Below are 22,137 nucleotides of genomic sequence, written 5' to 3'. Positions count from 1 at the left end.
TATAAACGTTCTGCACTGATAGAATTATTTATTTATTTAAATAAACGTAGAGGGCTAAAATATATAATAAATATATTTATAGAAAAAAATAGATTAAATTATATGTAATATTGGTTAAACCAAAATGTATCCATTAACTGCGAGTACCTGGATGAGAAAAATTCTATCTGACAGATTGCTTATGTTAGCTGTAGGGAGTTGTCCAATACTGTTTTTGCATGCAGTACTTTAAAAAATAGTACGAAACGCAAGCACTGGTAATTAAGTGGCACACAAAAACGAAGTTTTTCTAGAATCTCCAAGATTCTGTGAAAACTGCGAGTCTTTAAATACTATATTTTATATGTCAAATGTTTGGGAGAGGGTCACAGAAACAATAATCACCGGGGCCTGATTTTTCTCTCGGCAGCTCTATCTAAAATTTTTATTGAATATAATTTAAATTGTTGTGGTGGTTCTTCTCGAAACTCATGCACTTAATTACCGTAATCACGACATAATAAAGATGAACGTGACAAAAGAGTGTAAAGGAACGACCACCACAAAAGCCTTCGTTACGTCCAGGGAAAAAAGGGTAACACATAAATAACACGCTGTAATTACTTTCCGATGCATAGAAAGAATATTCTTTTGTTACATAATGGGCACGGAAACAATATATCATCGGACGACAAAAAGCACTATTTGACCTCCAAAGATGTTCATCAAGCAAATGTCACTTTTTAGAGGCATGGACATATTTTGTTGGTCAAAGAAACGAGTGCAACAATTGGCTGGATGGTCGCTGCATTGTTGTGAATATTCAGCAAGCTTTGCAACCCTTGATACTTAAGGCTAATCTCCAATGAGAAGAGGGAAGACGGTGAGCATACGGTCACCAGGGTGAGAAGTGAGAGAGGAACCGACATCGAAGAGATCTCCGAGCCACCACTGCTCGAAGAAAAACGATACTCGCCCACCATAGTTTGTCGCAATATATGTAATAATATACAATAAATTATTACCAGTTTTCAACGGCGTCTTACTGGCTGCAAAGTCACATCTCTTAGGGTTAGAAGCCTTAAAATATTAATTAAATTTATTTATTTATATTACTATCATAAATTTAAGTTATTCAATTATTTTTAAATAGTAGCTTACTTGTAACGATCTTCATTTATTACTCTGAATAGTAACAATAAATATTTTTCTCTCGTATTATTTGTTGTCATGGTCACGAATTAGATCGAACTGTTGGTATCGTAACGCTTTTGTGTAAATCAACAAGTCGCTACCTACGAATATCGCTACTACTACGATCGATAACACATACTGCTACCACCTATTGCCAGTCTGTGAGATATGTAAAATTACATTATCATGACAAATATAAGTTCATCAGCACTTTTATAAATCAGAACCACAGTTCGCAGTAAAAAACAAACTACTACATTCAAATCGTAACTTTGTACACTGACGTCACGCCGTGTGCGACGGATTTCCACATTAATTTTTTTTAATTCGGTTGTGTATTAAATAATATGGGGGGCTTTTCAGTCATAGGGTGTAAAAGTCACGGTAGAAAATTAGCAAATAATTTTTACGTGTAAGCACAAATTTATACGTTTTACCTAATCCAAACAAACGGTTTTCTTAAGTGACACTTGATACGTCTCGAGGACAGAACAGGGTCTCGCGCGTATGTGATATATATGACAGGGCTGAAAGTCTAATGGAAAACCATTTAATACAATTAATTAAAGTAGTTTCTGAAAAATATTTAGATGTTAGAATACATTTTATAGCAATAACTTCATAAATATCGAGAGTAAACGTAATTAATATAATAATCTAATCCATTTTAAAGGACAGTAATTTTGGAAAAATAATTATTGTATGTTAGATATTTACATTTAGTATATAAATCGTATCTATACTGACAAAAGTAACTAACTACAGTTTTTATAAAATTGACACCTACAAAAAAACATAATTGTTGTCAGACAATGGTCTTTATCTACTACATTGAAAAATCACATAGATATTTAACAAAATCTTTTTCAAAGGATTTTTATAATTGGTATATTTCAGTATTGAGATTTTTCAATTAGTGACTTTTGTCAGTACTTAGACGATATATTTATCAAGATATTATATTTAAGAAAGTTTGCTAGTTTTTTTGCAGTTATGTCTGTCAATACTAATATAACTTGCGGATTCTAATATATAATAATATAGTGAATAAGTCTACAATAATATATAATTATATTTTGTTTTCGGAATTCTATTTAATTCCGAAATATATGTCACTTACATAATATATACATATTATGTAAGTGACATTTGCTTATTTTTATTTTTAAATGATTATAATAACGAAAAAACTCTTATTTAAAATATTTTCTCTTTAAAAAATATATATATGTATGATGGATATGAGCACGGTCCTATCGGGTAATAGTTCAGGCTTTCGACGTCTAAGTCATATTACCGCTGCAAACAGCTTCAATTTTTATGAGTGTATTTGCATGCAACGACCGTTTTGTATTCTCTGTTCTGTGGTTTATCAGTACTTTTATAAATCGGTAAATATTTACTTTATAAATTCTCTTTATCGGTAAATATTTACATGCCACTCAATATTTTGATTCTTTTTTTTAAATATTAAAAAATTATTATTCTATATGTTCTTTATTTTTAGTACTGCTTTTAAAAAATACAGCCCTTTCAATTTTCTATTGAATAGCATTTTAGCATGATCCATTTCTGCTTAATACTTTTAAAATTTACTGCTACTATTTTTAAAAAAAAAATTGTGTATATACAAATTTATTTGTATGTATCTCCTATTTAAAACAATATATTTTGCTTATAGTGCGTCGTATGTATAAAAAAATATTGTGGAGCATTGCATTACACAATTCAATCTGTATTGCGCAATAATCAAATGTTTAAAAAAAATAGCTGTCATATGTGGTCGTTTTTTATGCTCGTTCGACCGACCGCGCGACCGTTACAATTAAAAAAAACAAGCGAGGAAAATTTGCGCGAAACTCGCAACAGGCGTTCTCGTTCCGTCTTCCTCGCACTCATGCGCACTTGCGGTGCGAGAACGAGACGGCGACAGTGCGGCTCAAGTAGGGAGGGCATCTGTCGTCAGCTGGTGTGGCGTGCGTACGCCGCGCGCTGTTTTGGTCCGGCGCTGTGCGTCTTTCTGTATTAAAAACCCACCGAAACGATAACAGGTGAGCTAAAACATAGTCTAGGTCCTCCGTGATATATCTAGGATCCGCTTTGAAGCGATTTCTCGCCTAAAGATGAAAAACGAGCGGCGGCTTCGGTGACGTTTCGCATATTGTTCCCGCCCGTTTGATAAAACCCGATCGAAAAGCTCTTTAATCGTTACGGTGAGTTTTGATAACGATCTATATAGACAAACATAGCCATACCGCAGTTATAACTTTTATTAACGGACGCTCAAACTTTGACCTACTGTTCCTGGCTTGAGATTGGTTCCATTACTATTTAGTTCATCTTATAAGATTCATATCAATAAATATATACTAACTATCTAGCTTAGCACACTACTAACACCAGAGACGTCATTTCAGCTTTTACCGAGGAGAGGGGGAGGGGCAAAAGTTGACCAGTCAGAGGTCGTTTTCATAATATTTCGATACATTTAAAATCATAGTATTCCGTTAAATGACATCCATTTTCTGGCCAAATTCAAGGGGGACCAAATGCCTGCCCCGAATGACGTCTCTTTTTAGAAACCACATTAAGAACAATAAAATCGTGCCGTCACAGTGGAAATGCTCGGTTATCTAGTGTTCATATTAAGATATTTTATAACAATATTATGAATTATAATAAGTGAGATTCGAATGAAGCATATCTAAACCGAATTTTGACCAATAGGAGAGCGCAAAAAACAAATATCCCATCTCAGAAGTCAAAAATCCATGTCAAAAGCAATAAAATCGTGTGGGCGCTGTTGCGACAGCGACGATTTTATTGCTCTTGACGTGAATTTTGCCTTCTGAGAAGTGATAATTGTTTTTGCTCCTCCCTATTAACCAAATTTCGGTTTGAATATACTTTGACCAATACTCTCACATCAGAAGTCCATAGATCAGTATAGCTATCATATTTTTAACGCATTATAATATCCAAGTGCAGACAAACTATGGAGCAATATACGGATGCTACGTTACCTTTACTTCTTTTGCTTATTTTCCTCTGAGAGATGAGTTGGCTTGGTTTGTATTTTGGCCTAGTGAAAGTTCTAAAACTATAATTAGGTTTAGAACCTACGTTAAGTTTGGGTTTGAACATCAAATCCACGTTTCACAACTGTTAAATTGAGTTTCATAGACATTTTAGAGCGGCATATTAGCGTCTATCAATTAAATTATATTTTCGCTAGTAGAAATATATATCTACTGGTGAAAACGTATTTGGACTTCACTAGTGAAAATATAACTTCACTGAAAAATACACATTCACTGTAACATTTATACATTGCATGTAAATAAATAATAACAAGTATGTAAATGTTGAAATCATGTAATAATTTAACTACGATCAGTCAGATAAATTATATTTTCACCGGTAAAAATATCTATTGTTGAAAATGTATTCCGATACGATATCACTGAAAATACATTTTTTAAAAATATTTTTGGATTATATTCGAAACTGTCTTTTTTAGATTTTCTTTGAAAGATAACCCAAGAATTTCTGGTTTAGAATCAGGGATGTCATTTAAGCTTTTTCCACGGAGGAAGGCAAAAGTTGGCCAGTCAGTGGTCGTTTTTTTAATATTCAATGACATTTAAATTCATAGTATTTTATTGATTGACATACATTTTTCTGGTCAAATTCAAGGGGGGCAAATGCCTCCACCTGCCTCCCCCCCTAATGACGTGCCTGACTAACGCTACTGAGTAATCATTTTATTATAAACACTCTCATATGTGCCCACTATGTAACAAACAATGACTTGCTCTCGTAACAAACGAGAGAAAGTCAGTAAATAATTTACAAATCGAGATATGAATGAAACAAATAAGATTACTGATACATAACATCTTCACCAGCGCCTCATACATTCCGTCTTACTAGTTAGGCTTCCGATAAGAGCACTCGTAACAGCAAATTCATCACGTCACAGGTGTAAAATAAAATTACATTTTCAATAATATTCCTGGATGTCGCTCAAGTCTTTGATGTGACACACATTGTAGTTTGTTATTTTGCACCAGATTGAGTACATTAACACTAGATTTATGGCACCTGTCAAAATGACGGATTTCTGATTTGATTTGTATCAGACAGTATTTTTTCTTGGTTTTTTTTTACAACTTTATAATTGAATAATGCAAATATATTAACATAACAAGTTAGTCTATGTGCTATTTAACAGGGATTTATTTTAAGAGACATGTGCATTTAAATAAATACTTTGTTCCATAAAACAAATTGTTTGTGCATTATCGTAAGGTTTTGTAACGTAAGGTCTAACCGGTGCTGACTCGCACCTAATCTGTCCAACATTAATGCACAAACAGTTTGTTTTATGGCACAAATATTTTATATACTGCTCATTTAAATCGTCCTCATTTTAATATTAGCATTACACTTAATGAGCGGGCAAGCGTGAAAATGTGAAAATATTTAAATATCAATATACATGGAAACCATGATGAAATGATTAATCTTGGTTTAGTTAGAATTTGTAATTCATTTTCAGCTACCCAGTTACTTGATAAAGTAAAACAACATTTAAGTTTATTTAATATAGATTTAAAAAAAACATATTGAATCAACTAATAATGGGGAAGTGTAAATTTTGGAAAAATATCTCACGTACTTTTTAACTTGTGTTTGAATCAAACTACACACCTATCCGTTTGCGATGTACTTGACAAGAAAACAAGTTCTAGCATACAAAATCAATTTTTAGCAGAGATAATGAAAACCTTATTACTTCTCAATTAGCAATCAAATTTTTGCTTAAAAAATTAAATAATGTTGGTTAAAGCATATTCAAACCCAATTTTGGTTTATAGGAGGGCGCAAAAACAATTATCACTTCTCAGAAGTCAAAAATTCACGACAAAAGCAATAAAATCGTGTCGGCACCATTGCAATGTAACACTCGATAATGAGCGTTTCCACTGAGACGGCACCGTTTTATTGCTTTTGATGTGGATTTTTAACTTCTGAGAAAAGATGATTGTTTTCTGCGCTCTCCTATTGGTTAAAATTCTGTTTAGATGTGTTTCAATCTATTCTCGCTTATTGTAAGTCGTAATATTGTTATAATAAGACCTAATATGAACGCTAGATATATGAGAGTTTCCACTGCGACGACAGTGGAAAAATTCTTTAGAAAGCAAAAACTCGTTCTAAGTTATGTAAATTAGTTAAAAAACATCTTAATCCTGAGTATTTTGTCCATTTAATTGATGCTTTACTGTCTCTAATATCTTACGATTAATTTTATTACAGTTGTAACTAGGTAGACAGGTACTTCTATCTTATGTCTTTTGTATGCAGGCTGCCATTTTTACTAATTATTCTAAATGAATATTACGAAACATTAACATATTTTGAATTGTGCAGAGTGAATGAAGAGATGGACGAAGAAGTAGCAGGGTTGACTCGCAGGAGCACTCGTGCTGCTCTTGCTGAGATTCCGGCCCAAATGGGAGTTCTTCGTGAGTCGCCGGCGCAGAATGAACTCTCACCTAACGTGCCATGGTCTTATTTGAGTCCTACTCCTTCGCCGGACGAAATGGTCATCCAACAAAGAGGTATCATTATTTGCTTAATTTTTAAATTACTTATGATAGTATTATTTTTATAATGCATACTATTTCAGGGCGAAAGAAGATGCCTGTGACTTGGTCGCCTGATATAAATTCAAAGAAACACTCGCCGTTTCAGCCCGACTCGATCACACCCCAAAAGTCACTGATTGGTCTGCTAAACTGTCCGAGAAACGGAGTTGTTTTGCGCTCGTCTCCTAAAAAGCGGGTGTTGCTGTACGAGCTCGAGAAAATCGCCAACTCTGACTCCGCCGATTCCATGTCGCCGTCTAAATCGAGAATTTACAGTCCGAGTAAATCGTCACCTACTCCGAAGCGTCTCAAGGTTGAATCTAAGCCGATGCCGAACGATAACAAGAATCCTTTAGACGTGGTCCTCAAAGGAATGAGTCACGATCAGTTGGTCAACATCATTAAACAAACGGTCGATAAACATCCTGAAATTGAAAAGGAGATAAGGGACGAACTCCCCATGCCCGATTTGAATGGATTCGAGAAGAATTTAAAGAGTTTGAAGCATAACATTTTCCGCAGTCTTCCCACGTCTAGATTGGTCTCCAAGACTGATTCTCTTTCGTATAATAGAGCTTTCACTCACGTAATGGCCTTCAAGAAACATTTGATTGAACAAGGACGTACTTTGGTTGATTCGCAGCACTGGTATTCAATTATTGAATATGCAACATTTGCCTGGACTTACGTGAAGGTTACGCCGAATTGGGATAATCACGCTCACAACGCGATGAGGAGGCAATGTTTTAAATATTTGGCCGGATTATTTATGAACGCTTTGAAGAAAGGCCAATTTGAAAAAGCTAAATTGTTGGAGATCTACGAAAAAATTGAAGGAATGATCAGCGACAGTGACGATATACAATCGTGTATGAAGTGGATAGATGTACAAATAAAATCTATGTAATTACACGTGACCAGTTATATACGTATATTTCCATCCGATAAAGAAGCCTTAGTTTATATATAGAAAGTATTTTTTGTATATGGTCTGTTGGTCAAGGTTAAACGTTTATAACTATGTAGCTTTTTTATAGTTGATGTTCTGCGATTAATGGAAAATGGTTGTGATTTTACATTCGTAGTTTCTGGATAAGATTCTCTGTAGTTCATTAAAAATATTGTATATTGACATAGTTATAAACATGTTGGTTTTCTCAGTCTTTCTTTATCATGACGGTTTTTAGTGTTAATGTGTGTTTTTCCAACATACATAGGTCATAATGAAAGTTTTTAGATAACTATTTATGTTTAAGCTGAATATTTTTAGGAACCTTAAAATGGTTTCTTAAGTTTATCTTTTTTTATTCTCTTTCACTGCATTTTTACACAAAAAAAAAAACAAAAATTAGTCTGGAAATATGATGGATGTGGTATAAATCGGAAGCAAAAAATCATTGCACATGCTGTGGTGTATGCTGATGCACTGTGGTGAAGTAGCAGCAAGCGTTTTGCTTACTTTAATTTCAACTTGCTGTTGAATTCTATCTGTCATTTTTTAAAGTAGATTTTCTATAAAAGAAAACCATTATTCTTTTTCCAAAGCTCCGCTCCCATCTTTGGCGACAGCTCATTTAAAATTACTCTGATGAATGATGTTGTTTACTTTCTGGATCATAATGATAGATCTTCCATCTCTCTGATTATCTAAATACTTTCAGTATGAACTCCGTATTTCTGTGCCATTGCTGTTAAACTAAAATTGTTGCATATTAAGGTTATATTATAATTATTGTGTGTTGAAGTTTATGTAAATATGCAACTGTTTGCCTTTGAATTATATTCAACTGAAAAATGTGCAAAATAGTTTAAACACAGAGTGGCAAATTATGAATAGTGTTATAGACCAGTGGGCCATAAATAAATATTAATGATGCATCAACTATTTAAATATTTGATTTTTCTATCTGACACAAATTACATGTGTATAAATAATACATAAGAATACTACGTTGTTGCAATATTTTTTCATATTTGGCACTCTTGTTGATTGAAGATTAATTAAAAATATTTAACTTTCTCACTATGTAAAGCTGTCGATTAGATTGCAATACATTTATAATAATTAAAAAAAATTGCCATCAAGGATTATTAAGATTTGCACAATTGTCTTAAATCGACGCTTAATTGCTCAAAATATACATGTCTGTACTCTTAAGAAAAAAATGTTATATTAAAATTTAATATTTTTCATGTTTCTTATTAAAAAATAATATTTTTATAAAATATAATTTAGTGAAGTGGTTCACAATCATTTTGTACGATTGAAAACAATACCACTCTTACCCTTACTAAATGTTAAGATTTTTATTAGAAAATTTAGTGTAATGTGCCTTGAATAATTTATTACTCGAAATGTGCCTTAAATTGTTAGCACAGAAGTGTTTGAATAGTTTTATAAAATTTAATATTTTTAAGAACGATTACTATTGTTTTAGAAATTAAACTGAAAAATCTGAAAAAAAAACATTATTTTTCCTTGTTTGCTATTAACTTATTCATATGATTTTATATGTATACTAATTTTATCTCGTTTAACATTTTTATTTGCAAAATTATGCCAAAAGGATTATTTAATTATTACTACAAATTTAACTCATATCGTATGATATTCTACGCTGGTATAAACTAAGAAAATCTCGGGAGGCTTGCTTAATTTTATATTTTTTTAATTGTATGCGTTGACTTAATTTGAATTTTAACTCTTTAATTATGTACTCTCATCTTTTTATTTATATATACTGAATTTTAAGGAATAAAAACATGTATTATGTTATTTTGTATGTTTTACTTTAAACATTGTATAAATAAAATGGTTTTAAATCCCTACATTTTTTTATTAATTTAATGATCATTCGTGTTTGAACATCAAATGAAAATGAGGCTTAATCATTCTATCTTCTCCAATTACTCCGATTAGTAGCAATATATTTTGGTTGTGTTCAGATGAATTCTGAAAAGAACTTCTGTACTGCGAATAAGGATACAGATTGAATGCTTTTAATGATATGTAAGAATGATTGTCATCTGCGAATTTATGCTATTAATTTCTCTAGCAACACCGTGATGTAGCGAAAGCATGAGACTTAATTGGCGATGCGACGGAAGGACGTCTTTTGCCGGTTGGCGCTCGCTGATTGGCCTTGCCCTCATACAAACTTTTCATAACATGTAATTTTAAACGGTAAATAAATCTTCTGTAACTGTTTACCTGTCTTATTGCCAACCTGTCACACATCCGCCAAAAATTGATAAAAAAGTTTAATTGCGAAATTACGTACATTCAACAAAATATATACAGTGATTTTAAAAAAACATAATGCTCAAGTATTATTTTTATAAAAAGCAATGAAATTATTGTACTTAAAGAAATATTTCTTTCCATTTTAGTAAGAAAAATCAGTAGGGTCTTTAGGTCACCATGATCTGATATATTAAATTAGTTTTTTGTTTTCCTTAATAAATTATTATATGAATAAATCCTGTTTAAATTAAATATAAAATATTGGTTTAGTTATAATTTCTAATTAAGGATCAAAGAAGGACACTAAAAAGAAAAACGGAAATTTTTGATCGAGGAGAACAGAACGAGAATGAGAATTTTTGTCTATTTAGGGATGCAGCGAAGCTAAAAATATATCACCTCAAACATTTTTGCTCAAGAAGAACAAAAAGAGGACGAAAATTTTGATGATGACAATCCTCTTTAAAGCGGACCTCTGGTCACCTCATTTTAACTATTTTTTTAATATTGTAATGGGCCTATTTATATATGTATTTATTTAGGTTTATTATGGCCAAAACTTGGCGCCACTTTAATAACACTGACGTACGGACTCTCTTCTCTTCGCAATTTCAGCGGGCTCGCATGGTCGGTGCGGGCTTCGCACACCGTCCGCTCACACACTTAAGTTTTAACATGTAACTATAATAATATTCAATAAAATACTACTACAGTGGCTCAATCTGTGTCTAATTACCATCCGTCCCCTACCGTCGCGAAAATATCTTTCATTATATTTTAGGTGTTTAAATTATTTGTGTTTAACATATTATATATCTACATAATCACATTCAGTTTCCGAGGTAGAAAATTTATGGTGGATTTATAAAAAGTAATTTTAGAGAAAAATATATTATTCAAAAATTTTTATGAAATTAAAAAAAAATCGTTGTCCCTTATGAAGTCTATGTAAACCTCTTTGGAGTCCTACCTAGATATAAGCGTCAACAAAATTTATTTTTTATTGATAATGTTAATTCCAACTACCGTGTGCTTTCTACATTGCCAAGATTGCATTGATTTAAACATTAATACAGCCAGTTTAATATGTATAGTAACGTTTCTTGTTTATACATTTATAATCGACGCGTTGTAATGAATAGAAATACGCTCTGTTTCAATGCCAAAGCAAGGGGGCTTACCCCTTGCTTTTCCAAAGAAACAGAGCAACCAAAAAGATACCCCGTTAAAAGTTAAAAAAGTTATAACCGTTAAAATGGAATTTATAGTGCCGATACAAATAATACGCACATACGAAAGACAATCAGATGCGCATTCTAAAATAACTTTTTTATGCAAGCATTTAGTGAATCACTTTAGCTATCTCAAATAAAAGCACCTGCTCAAATAATATATTAATCAAATAAATTTAAATATTCGATTCAGGAATCATAAAAATGTAGGGACGTTGACCTCTTTTTCTTTCCCCGGATCAACACAAATGACTACATAATATTCAAAGAAGCAGCCACTTTTGATTTGACTGTCCCATCAAGCAATTACATCGAATCTCCAAGAGTTCAGCTTGATCCTTTAGATTTAAGACCCATACGACGCAACACTACTGAGCGAACAAAGCAATACGTATCTTTATTTTAACATTTATTAATTGCAATAATTATTCTGTCATATTTGAAATGTTGTACCTTAAAAAAAGTTTATATTTTTTATTATTTGAAGTAAAAAAGAAACAGATATGGTAAATTTGGGTATAGCACATGTTTTTTAAAGAAAAAAATAGATATACTTCTCTCTAAATAATTCATTTTAGAATATAAACTGTAATGTTAATTAATTTTATATTCTAAACTGTATTTTATTGCAAAAACCTTATATCAAGATATTTAAAATAGTAATACAATAATTTATATAATTAGCAGGACCAACATATATGTTAGCTTTTAAGTTAGCGTTCATTTAGCTCCGCCTAACGCTACGCGGTTCCTCACGAGGTTCTGGCAACAGCTGATCGCGATGTAAACAGGTCGTTGTTTATGTGTAAAGCGGCTTTCACTCGACAAATGCAGATTTTTCAGGTAAATATACATCGTTTATAACATTTTAAATCACCATTTCACAGCTTGACCACAAAACGTTCGGCCGAGTCATCGAATTTCTCTAACAAAAGGTCATATACTATCTATGCCTTTCTATGATGACCTCAAAAGCGACGTTTTTGATGTCATTGCATTTTTTACTTATTTTTAGACTCACTTACCATTCGATTGGCATGGAGTATATCGTTTTCATTGTTATATTTTAGATTTTGTGATTCGGATGACATGTGACTCATGAGAGTAAAATTGACAGTCGACACATTTTTGTGCAAGGACCAAAGTTGATTCTATTTGTATTGTGCGATAATGGAAAGATTGTCTCACGATTTGAATCTTGCTCTCGACGAGAGTAGTTGCGGAAAGCATGGTCGTAGGAAGTTTGGTATGCGGAGAAGGACTAGGTCTGCTGGAAATTTGCGTATGTATTTATTGCTGATATATGTATGAATGAGTCGACAGGTTTGTAATTAACCTATAAACTTTACAGCGGCGTCTCTAAGTGGAGTCAACGAAGACGAGAGCTCGAGTAGTCCACCGCAAGCGGCGATGATACCACAAGTATTGTTTATCTATAATCACTCGAGAATTTTAGCTACTATCACTATTAAAACAACTTATAATCTATTGCAATTTTTCGAAATATAATAACTAAATTAATTATTTATAGTAACAGCTCTAGATTTTATGTTTATCAAAAAGTATCCTACCTTAGACACTAAAAAACTAACGTGTAAACAATATACAGTTTAAATAATTCTTTCGGTGTTTATTAACAGTAGTCGTATCAATGATGCTATTTAGTAATAGCTTATTTTTTGTTTCGATATTTTCAACTCTGAATCAACAATGGCAGTGGAGATAAAGTAATCTCAGTTAAGCTATATTATGTTTTATGAGTTTCAACTTGGTCACAATGTGACAATAGGAGTTAAAAACATCTGTGATGCAATGGGCAATTTAGAAAGTGTCAAATGTGGTACTAAAAATTCCGTTCTGGGAATTTTGCCATTGAATATCTCCCTAGGGGTTGTTAGTGAGGATATTAGGGCTGCCATTAAAGCAGGTCCGAGATTAACGATACAGAAGCTAGCACAAAAGCTCAAATTGTCGCCTACATCAGTTCACAGGATTTATTGCTTCAAAAATAATTAGATTATATTTCGAATCAGATATAAAAAAATTGATTAACACGTGGAGAACGATTGTAGAAAAAGATAGAGAATATATAATTTAGTGAAAGTATTACACGTTTTAATCTTTAACTCATTTAACTTGCACCTTAAAAACGCAGCCTTATGGAACATAGTATTAGATCATATCATGTAGTTTTTTTATTTTATTTTAATATTAAGCAAAAATAAGATATAACACAAATTTAGAAACAAAATAGATGTATCGAAAATTATATAATATAAAAAAGTCATACAACACAGTAATAGTATTATACAATAGTTGTAATAATATAAAGTTTTGGACACATTAAAACTAAAATGACACCAACCTTAAAACAAAATGAAATAAATTTTATTTTTTAACTTATTTTATAGTTAAAATTATATTTTATATAGTTAACACAGTATTATTTTTTCAACTTAATTTGCTGATCAGTCTACAAAAAAAATATTGAGATCGTCATATAAAATCAATTAGAATATCATAAAATTTTCAATTATTTAATTTACAATTTTTCAGTGATTCAAACACTTACTTGCTCAAAAAACAATAAAATATTACAATAGCAACAAAATAATATTGTTTACTCTTTACCTTTAATTTCATAAGATAATTTTCTGAAAACTTACCTTTTATAGAAACTTCAAATGTCCAAACGAAACACTAAAAAATCACTTCAGGTTAATAATACAGTAGTGGTCAATGAAAGGTGTCTACCTTGAAAAATCTACATTTCTTTGTATTACGATATTGTATATATTCTTTTATTTATTTATTTATTTATTGTATATTACAATTGTGTTTGTGATATTTTTAAGTAATTGAACTTGCAAAAGCCTTAACACATTTTGAAATAAACAAATTATTGTTTTTCTAAATCAGTGATATTTGGGAAAATTTAGTAGTGCAATGAAAAATTTTTTTGCCGTAAAACTAGTTAATGAATATAAAAATTAAATTTATAATTATATAAGCTACAAATAAAGCAAAATTTAATATTTAGGTGGTCCTCCTTTATTTCGTAATTCTGGATTAATTCTTCGAGGCATCGATTCGACCAATGTTTTTAAATGTTCTGAAATTTCTTCATATCATACTATTTCTAAAGTTTCTATCAATTCCTATTTTGACAAAGGTTTTTTCTTTTGGATTCTTGCTCCCATTATTGCCCACAGGTTCTCGATGAGGTTTAAGTCGGGGCTGTTACCTGGGCATTCTAAGGTCGAAATGTCATTTTGTATGATAAATTCCTTCACCTGAATTTATGGAGGCGAAATATTCATTTTTACTTTGTTTTTAATGTTAACTGTGATACATGCTAATAGGAAAAAATAACATTTACAATTTAAGCACCTGAATACAGAATCAAAAAAATTTTAAAGACCTTGTAGTTTTTATTACGAAAATAAAATTGATAAACATACAAATTTCACTTGTCTTTTACCATAATTTTTTTAAATTTTGAAATTCTTTTTTTCATTGATTCTACCAATTTGGCATCCTTTTCACCATTTACTTGAGGCAAGTGCCTTGCTTGCCTCACTCTCGTATCAGCCCTGATGCTAAGGGACCATTGATGGACGTTATTAACCGCCAGTCTGCATACAAAAGGGCTTGAATGTTGTCAGAGGTCCTCAAACCGATCGTTGTGGTTGTCTGCCGCTTGATCTTGATTGAGCCTATCTTGTCTAGAACTTATAATTCATTATTATGATGGTGGGTACTGGCAGTGCCTCTCTGGTCCACCCTTGATTCGTCCTCGACAGCTCATGGACTCTTGTCTCGATAGTCGTGAAGGGAATCACGTGCTTTCTAAAATGCACTGAAATAATATGTTCTATCTAGTGACTCACTGGTGGAAAAAACCGTACATATCTACACTTATCAAGTTTTGATAAAATTTAACCAAAATTCTCTGCTAAACTTTGTACAAGTGCAGATGTCATGTAGTTACTGCATGACTTTCTAGACTCGTGGGATACTTTTTGATATAAGCAATGATACAATAATGTTGCTTAGAACACGACATACAATTCTGCGAGGTTGAGTCATAATTTACAATAATATATATTTTAGATTTTTAATGCACTTGTTCCATCATTGCACAAGCTTCTTCAATCAGAAGAAAACGTTTTCAACTGAGCAGTAAGCCACGAATCACTTTATTCAGACGATGCTTGTTGTTTTAGGACAACAAGTATCATTTGTCATAATTACTTTATAGGTATAGATGTAGAATACTATATTTTTAAATAAAAACAATGCTTCAATGTATTTTTTGTGGTTATGCAAAAAAAACATTGGTCTAAATGATTCATGGCCATGAACAGACGTACGATTTCTTAATTTTTTTAAACCATTTGCGGCGAAACACTTCTTGAATTGTGCTTGTACTAAAACAAAATACTGAATTCTGCTCTTTTTATTGCAAATGAAAAGTAGAATTGACATGGTTAATGTCACGGCAGCGACAGTGAAATTAAACTAGCAATTTCAAATATGGGTTGCAGTGATGCTTACTAAAAAGACAATAATGCCAACTAGAACATAATTTGATTATGGATAATTATTGACTCACCCTCTTACAACTAATATTTTCCTCTAAGCTAATATTTATGCTTCTAATGTGGCCACTGCCTATTAGTATAATAATTTTATTTTTAAGCCTTCCTCTTTTCTTTCCCATAAAATTAAAGAAATTGACATATTGAGTTTTAGCAAATAATTACAGAAACATGTTAATAACACATACTAAAATAAGCTTTAGTTGTACAAATGAGTTTTAAAAATGTTTTCCTTGTTTTGAATATATAGTTCAAATTTAAAAATGGAATCGATCAACGTAACCTCATATATCGGTAGTGAACACAATGGCCGATGATAAGCTGTGATCAAGAACGCATTATTTAAGTATTCCAAGTCTTCTAGTATCTCACATAAACAATTAATATGGGTCTTTCGACATTAGAAGTATATTGACCTCTGCAAGTTGTTCTTGTCACTACTCGGTCGCGAACTCTCCTTCCACTGACCCCACAGTCTTAATAAACATACATATTTTCTCTATATTAGCTCTCATTGTTTTTAGGTCTTTGAGTTAATTTTTTAGTGAAAGAGTGTCTCTTTGATAAACTCCCGATTTTACTTTTTTGATTCTGAAAAATATGTATTTTCGCTTTTAAAATTGAAATTTAGGATTGGCGCCTCAATCATATTCGATCCCTTTACATTCAACTATATTCCATTGCAGTTCCGGTGGATCCAAATACTTCAACAGTATAATAGCACTACCGATCTTGAGAATTAGTTTGTGCTGTGGTACTCCACTTAAATTTAGAGAATTTAATAACTTAACTATATTAGTAAGTATTTCTCGTATTTAATCAATCAAAAGACAACGCTGATCTTGATACATATTATTATTTAAAAAAAATTCATTGCTCCAAAAATTCGCAGTAGAACTGTTATGTGAAAAAATCATATCGCTTATGTATTTACATTCACATTCTTAGTGAGACAAACAGAAGGACAAGTTTTAGTGAAAATAAAGTGAAAGCTATAACTCATTTGTACACCTAATAAACCCTAGAATAAGTATAACATAAACTTACGCATAATGATAGCTTATCTATGGTGTTGTTTTCGTCTGTATAGGCTATATCCGATTCTGATGATCCACAATTGAATAATTTGTGTCAAGGGAACGCTAAAAATAGAGTTGCTCAGTTTTGCGCCGGCGGCAATTTCGAGTCAGACTCGTTCAACGAAAATTTCTCGCCTGCAAAGCCACCGAACGCTCGTCGCAAAAGAAAGTTTAAAAAAATGGCCATTGAATATAGCGATAATTGCAATGATCGATCATCGCCACCCTTGCTAATCGGACCGCCGTCCCAAGTATAGAATTTTGCATGAATTTTTAAATACGTTTAATTCGGACTGTGGTTCATGATCTTTTTCTTCTTGTTTTTCAGGTTAATTTACTGCCAAACTGTTCGATGATAAACGTGCAAGGTGCACCACCATTTACATTGATATCAAAGAAGAAGAAAATCTTCAAACATAACTGCCAAGATGGGTTTGTAATACTTTTTATGGGTTTATAATAAAAAAGACTAATCGAGTATAGTTTTTAAATTAGCATTAGTTACATCACATATTTACAGTTTCAGATTAAATGCTTTCTGTGGAAAGCGAAAATGGTCACATAGGGAAAGGAGCGAACTCGGCGAAATGAGAGAGAGATCGTTCAGCGGAGGCTGCACTTCTAAATCTTATTTTAGCGGAAAGAGTTCTGCGAAGTCGTTTCTAGATTTCAAAAATTCCAAGAAATACTTACCGATCGATAAGGTGCCAAAATTCAAGGACAAACATGTGGTCGTAAAAAGCGTGGTGTTGAAAAATGGCCTAGAAACTGCCTTACAAAACATTTCTTTATCGTCCATATCGACAACTCCATCAATACCGGGCAGTTCAACTTTCAATTTTGTATACCGTCCTCCATCTAAAATGCAAGAGCCTCCCATTATTGGGAAGGTGCTAGAAAATAACGTTTTTACCCTTCCGTTTTCGACGCTGGAAGATCAGGCTAAAAATCAGGGTGTGAAATCTAAAAAGCATGAAAAGTCACACAGGAGGAAGCATAAGCACCCTCACAAGTCAAATCAGTTAAGGAATCCGTTACAATTCGACGATCCTAACATTGACATGGAATTGGCCAATAGCGAATTGGTGAGCTCGAGTTCCATAAGCAGCAGTGATTCCGAAGGCGTCGTTACTAACGATAGCGATAGAGAAGGCGACGACGAGTTGACCGATTGGCCCGGGAACGAAGAAATATCAGCTTTTAATAAAAATTTGAACCTTAAAAATCCAAGATTGGCCATCATATGCCCGAATAAACCGTCCATACAAGTGTCTCAGAAATGTGCACCGAAGAAAGACAAATTTATTCCGAAACAAGGTCTCAACAGCATCAAGAATGTTCAAAAATCTGATAATAAAGAGACTGAATATCATTTGATGGATGACGATACTATGATGTCGGATTCTGGGTCAGTTCTGGATACGTTTGCGCAAGAAAGTAGGTGTAAATTGAATCAAAGTGTCGATTCCGTTGATTCTACCACGTTGACGAATGCTTTTACAAGCTTTGCCGACGTGAAGAACGCCGGTTTGTTGAATAATAACGCAAACGAAGCATTTTTTCATTCGTTTCAATCTTTCCAAGATATGAACATCAACAAAGAGAACGACCAATATACGCCGAGGACCAACTTCACTCTTCAGAAGACTTCATCGAGCGATTTAAATTTGAGTGAAAAATCACCGCAGAGCGATCATTGCTACAGCGAACACTCTGTGTGCTTCGGCCCGCCAGGCATCAGGGAGATCAGAGCTGGATGCAGGAGGTTGAGAGACGAACGGCCTGGATTTGCTATACTGAGCGCCGCTAACGAGCAACTGGCAAGATTTTTACAAGATTCGTGCCAAGACGAATTGAAGCTTCCTTGCATCGGAAACGATATAGAAGAACAAGAGAAATTGGCTTCGTTGGCCAAGTTGTATTCGTTGGAATTGAGCGTGGAATTAGGAAGACCTATTCTTAGGAAAACAAGGTTTGTTTATTTAATATATTAAAATTAGACAATTAGATTCTAAAATACCGTAGTTTAATGAGTTTAATTCGAATATGTCTTTGATTATTAACCGCTTTTGTGCCGCAATATGTATTACGTATCTATGCACTAAGTGCTGCATATTTTTAGATTTAAAAAAAGGTCACACACATTCAGAAAGCATGTGTTAATCCTCTTCACATCTTTAAAAAGCCTCAATGACGTAAATCATTTAGTCAAGTGCTTGATATGTATTTATATTTTATTTGCGAATGCCATGTATGGATGTAGTGACAGCCATAGCGCAGCTCAAGAAAACTCACTATTCAAATTGTCATAAATTTTAATGCTTCTTCATAGATGACTATAAATCCATCACGGTTTGTAATATTTTTTCTTAGCGTAAATAGTAGTTTCTTGTGAAAGAAAAAAAAAGCGTTGTGAACGCATCGAGCGACAAAATGCTCGTGCGGCATTAAAAAGGTTAATCATTCTAGTATATTTTAATTCAATTTATTCATAAATATAACCATTTAGTTATAACATAATATATCACTTTTAATAATTAAAATAAAAATTTATCTGCGCCTGTGTTTATGCGTTTGCGAATATCTAAAGGTTTGTTAAAGATTTTTTTGTTCATGAACAACCCTGAATAGGCCTGCGCTTTAATAGGTTTTTGATCCAGCTTTTGGCTCCTACTTTTTCCTATTAGTAGCTGTATTCGGATACTTGAATACATATTCAAAACTAGTACCACTTTCCGCTTAGAATTCCATATTATAATGGCTCATATTATAGGTGTTCCTAACCTTTTGATTAATGATTACACCCCCTACATAAAAATAACATCACATTTGTAGATGAATAAGTCTTGATTGATAAAAGATGATAACCCAGATTCACACAAGTTTTTTATTGCAAATCGTCACTGTAGTCTCAACTTCAAATTAAAAAGCATATTCATAATTTAATTTGACAGTTTACAATCGAAATGCTCTCTATTGTGTTATAACTTGTATATTTTAATGTTTTTTAGCAATACAACTCAATCGATTCGCGTTGAGCATACAAGACTACACCGCCAAAGGTTCTTATCTGAGTTTAAGAGGCGATGCTACGGTGTCGAGTATCCGTCTGAACAATTCATCACTTCTCAATCGACTGCTGATTCAAACAAAAAGGCGATATTGAGCGTCGATCCCGACGCTTCGACTTCGGGAACCATATTTCTGTCCTTAGCTCTAGCCAAAGCACCCACACTCAATGATCTATCACAATCTCAAGATTACGACCAAGGATTTTCGAGTTTGGGCAACACTCCACCGTTGGATGTAAGCGACGATTTAAAGTCACACTGCAAGAGCGACGGGGGATTCTCCAGCGACGGATCGTAAACCAATTACACAATAGCATTTTTATTACCTGATTTTAGATAGTTATCTAAAATAGTGATTAGAGATGTTTCTATTAGAAATTATTAGTCATGTATGATTAAGAAAAGTTTCATATTTTTGTGAATTGCATCTATTTTAGAGTTTTTTTTATGTATACATATATACAACTAATATGTATAACCTTGTTTTGAACAAAGTATTATATATAGAGGTCCCTTAAAATTATTTTCTTATTATTTATGTCGTCTAATGTAGGACCTTTAATGTTAACATGTACGTTAGGAAATATTTAAGAAGCATTTGTAATAGTGATTTATAATTATAATCAATCTGATGCGTTCCATATAGTTCCTTTAATTTTTAAACAAAGATTAATGCCAAAATTCACGAGGTTTGTAAAATGAAAATAAGCATGATTTATGATTCAGTCAATTAAATTTTGTCAAAAATCATACGTAAATGCAGTTAAGGCAATATCTGTGATAGCCCAACTAAAGCATATATTATACTTGTAAAATGTTTAATTTCACGCATAATAATAAGTTATTTATGTTTATTTTGAGGTTATACGAATTGTATTTCTTTTAATGGTGGAACAAGTCATGAAACATTTGAGTAATACTATGTAACATGTGGTTATTTAATTCCCTGATTAGCCTAATGAAAAGAAGCACAATTAAAGTAAACTACTTTAAACGTTTTAAAATTTCAAGTCAGCAAAAACGTCTAAAATAATATCTTTTAAATCCTAAAATTGTTTTTCCTTTTGAGAACAGTTTTCACTTTAGAAAAGAAAAAATGTCGAATGATTGATAAGGTGGGTGTTTTTTATAATATAAATAATGTGTTTCAATAGCAATGTTTTCACATTAAGTTCAGAATAATTACAATAATCCGAGTATTATAAACCGTTATAATAATTTTAAATAATTTATTACTTGAGATGTTACAATAATGATCTTTGCGACACTATATATTTATTAATGATATATAAATACAGGTTAGCCTCTAATATTGCTACAAATTATAAAAGTGAATATCGTTAAAATGTCGTTTATTAATTAAATATTAGTCCATAATATTATTCTTATTTCATGATATAAATTTTAACAAATCTTGTTTAAAATCTCTTTAGAAATAAAATACATTATACTGTAAATTGACTTCACGAAACTTTTAGCAGATCTTGAGTCAATACAGAATCGACTACAAATCCATGTGCAAAATACTAACAATATTTCTTCGGGTTGTGTTCGATGCCAATTGTAATTAATTTCTGCAGGTACAGCTACAACTATTGACTGGCAATATCTTGTTCCTAGTTCAAGACCTCAGCTTAACATATTGTGGAATTGTCGCTGTTCCTAATATTTTATGTTTTTTTAAATAACAGATATTCACATTATGTTTTTGTAACAATATTGGCACCTCGCCTATAGATGTAAGTTTTTTTATTTATCAGTTTAAGTACACAAATAAGCACACTGTACATTATTCCGAATTTATTATCTTCCCTTTTTGTGTTAGATTTTTTTCATTCTCTTTTTGCAATCTGAATATATCCATTTTTATTTATTTTATTAGCATATATATGTTTGATTTAAAATTATTTTATTACAAATGATATTTCTTAGAATATTTTTGTCACTACCATCCGAATATTCTAATTCAATTATACAAAAATAAAGAACGACTTTTACTTTATTTAATATTATAAGCATTTTAATATTACGATTAATGTCATATCAAGAAATCATTATATTTTATATTAATAATGAGCCTTAA

At 32.1% G+C, this 22,137-nt stretch overlaps 2 protein-coding genes across 3 annotated transcripts; both read left to right on the top strand.

The window, feature by feature from the left end:
* The first annotated feature begins 3,104 nt into the window (after window positions 1–3,104).
* On the top strand, window positions 3,105–8,175 carry LOC148231855 (uncharacterized). The gene is made up of 3 exons (XM_088192329.1): window positions 3,105–3,224; window positions 6,610–6,800; window positions 6,869–8,175. The coding sequence occupies exons 2-3, from the start codon at window positions 6,623–6,625 to the stop codon at window positions 7,732–7,734; spliced, it is 1,044 nt and encodes a 347-aa protein (XP_088048455.1). The 5' UTR covers window positions 3,105–3,224; window positions 6,610–6,622; the 3' UTR covers window positions 7,735–8,175.
* Window positions 8,176–12,064: 3,889 nt separating this feature from the next.
* LOC148231854 (uncharacterized) lies at window positions 12,065–21,547 on the top strand. 2 transcript variants are annotated; one of them, XM_088191832.1, is made up of 8 exons: window positions 12,065–12,146; window positions 12,374–12,585; window positions 12,655–12,725; window positions 16,995–17,234; window positions 17,312–17,415; window positions 17,504–18,420; window positions 18,568–18,955; window positions 19,995–21,547. In XM_088191832.1, the coding sequence occupies exons 2-8, from the start codon at window positions 12,474–12,476 to the stop codon at window positions 20,350–20,352; spliced, it is 2,190 nt and encodes a 729-aa protein (XP_088047958.1). In that variant the 5' UTR covers window positions 12,065–12,146; window positions 12,374–12,473; the 3' UTR covers window positions 20,353–21,547. The 2 variants fall into 2 exon arrangements, with proteins under 2 accessions (XP_088047958.1, XP_088047957.1); XM_088191831.1 differs by having other exon boundaries at window positions 17,504–18,955.
* The last annotated feature ends 590 nt before the right edge of the window (window positions 21,548–22,137 follow it).

The sequence above is a fragment of the Plectrocnemia conspersa genome, unplaced genomic scaffold, assembly GCF_051122295.1.
Source record: "Plectrocnemia conspersa isolate PC_06_02 unplaced genomic scaffold, ASM5112229v1 ptg000009l, whole genome shotgun sequence".
NCBI classification, from domain to species: Eukaryota; Metazoa; Arthropoda; class Insecta; order Trichoptera; family Polycentropodidae; genus Plectrocnemia; species Plectrocnemia conspersa.
This window is presented reverse-complemented; position numbering and strand designations above follow the sequence as displayed.

Excerpts from the sequence above, each read along its gene's own strand:
- LOC148231854 (XM_088191831.1), top strand. The coding sequence starts at position 12,474 with ATGGAAAGATTGTCTCACGATTTGAATCTTGCTCTCGACGAGAGTAGT. Across the intron at positions 17,235-17,311 it reads TAATCGGACCGCCGTCCCAA|GTTAATTTACTGCCAAACTG; the intron begins GTATAGAATTTT and ends CTTGTTTTTCAG. Across the intron at positions 17,416-17,503 it reads AAACATAACTGCCAAGATGG|TTTCAGATTAAATGCTTTCT; the intron begins GTTTGTAATACT and ends ACATATTTACAG.
- LOC148231855 (XM_088192329.1), top strand. The coding sequence starts at position 6,623 with ATGGACGAAGAAGTAGCAGGGTTGACTCGCAGGAGCACTCGTGCTGCT. Across the intron at positions 6,801-6,868 it reads AATGGTCATCCAACAAAGAG|GGCGAAAGAAGATGCCTGTG; the intron begins GTATCATTATTT and ends ATACTATTTCAG.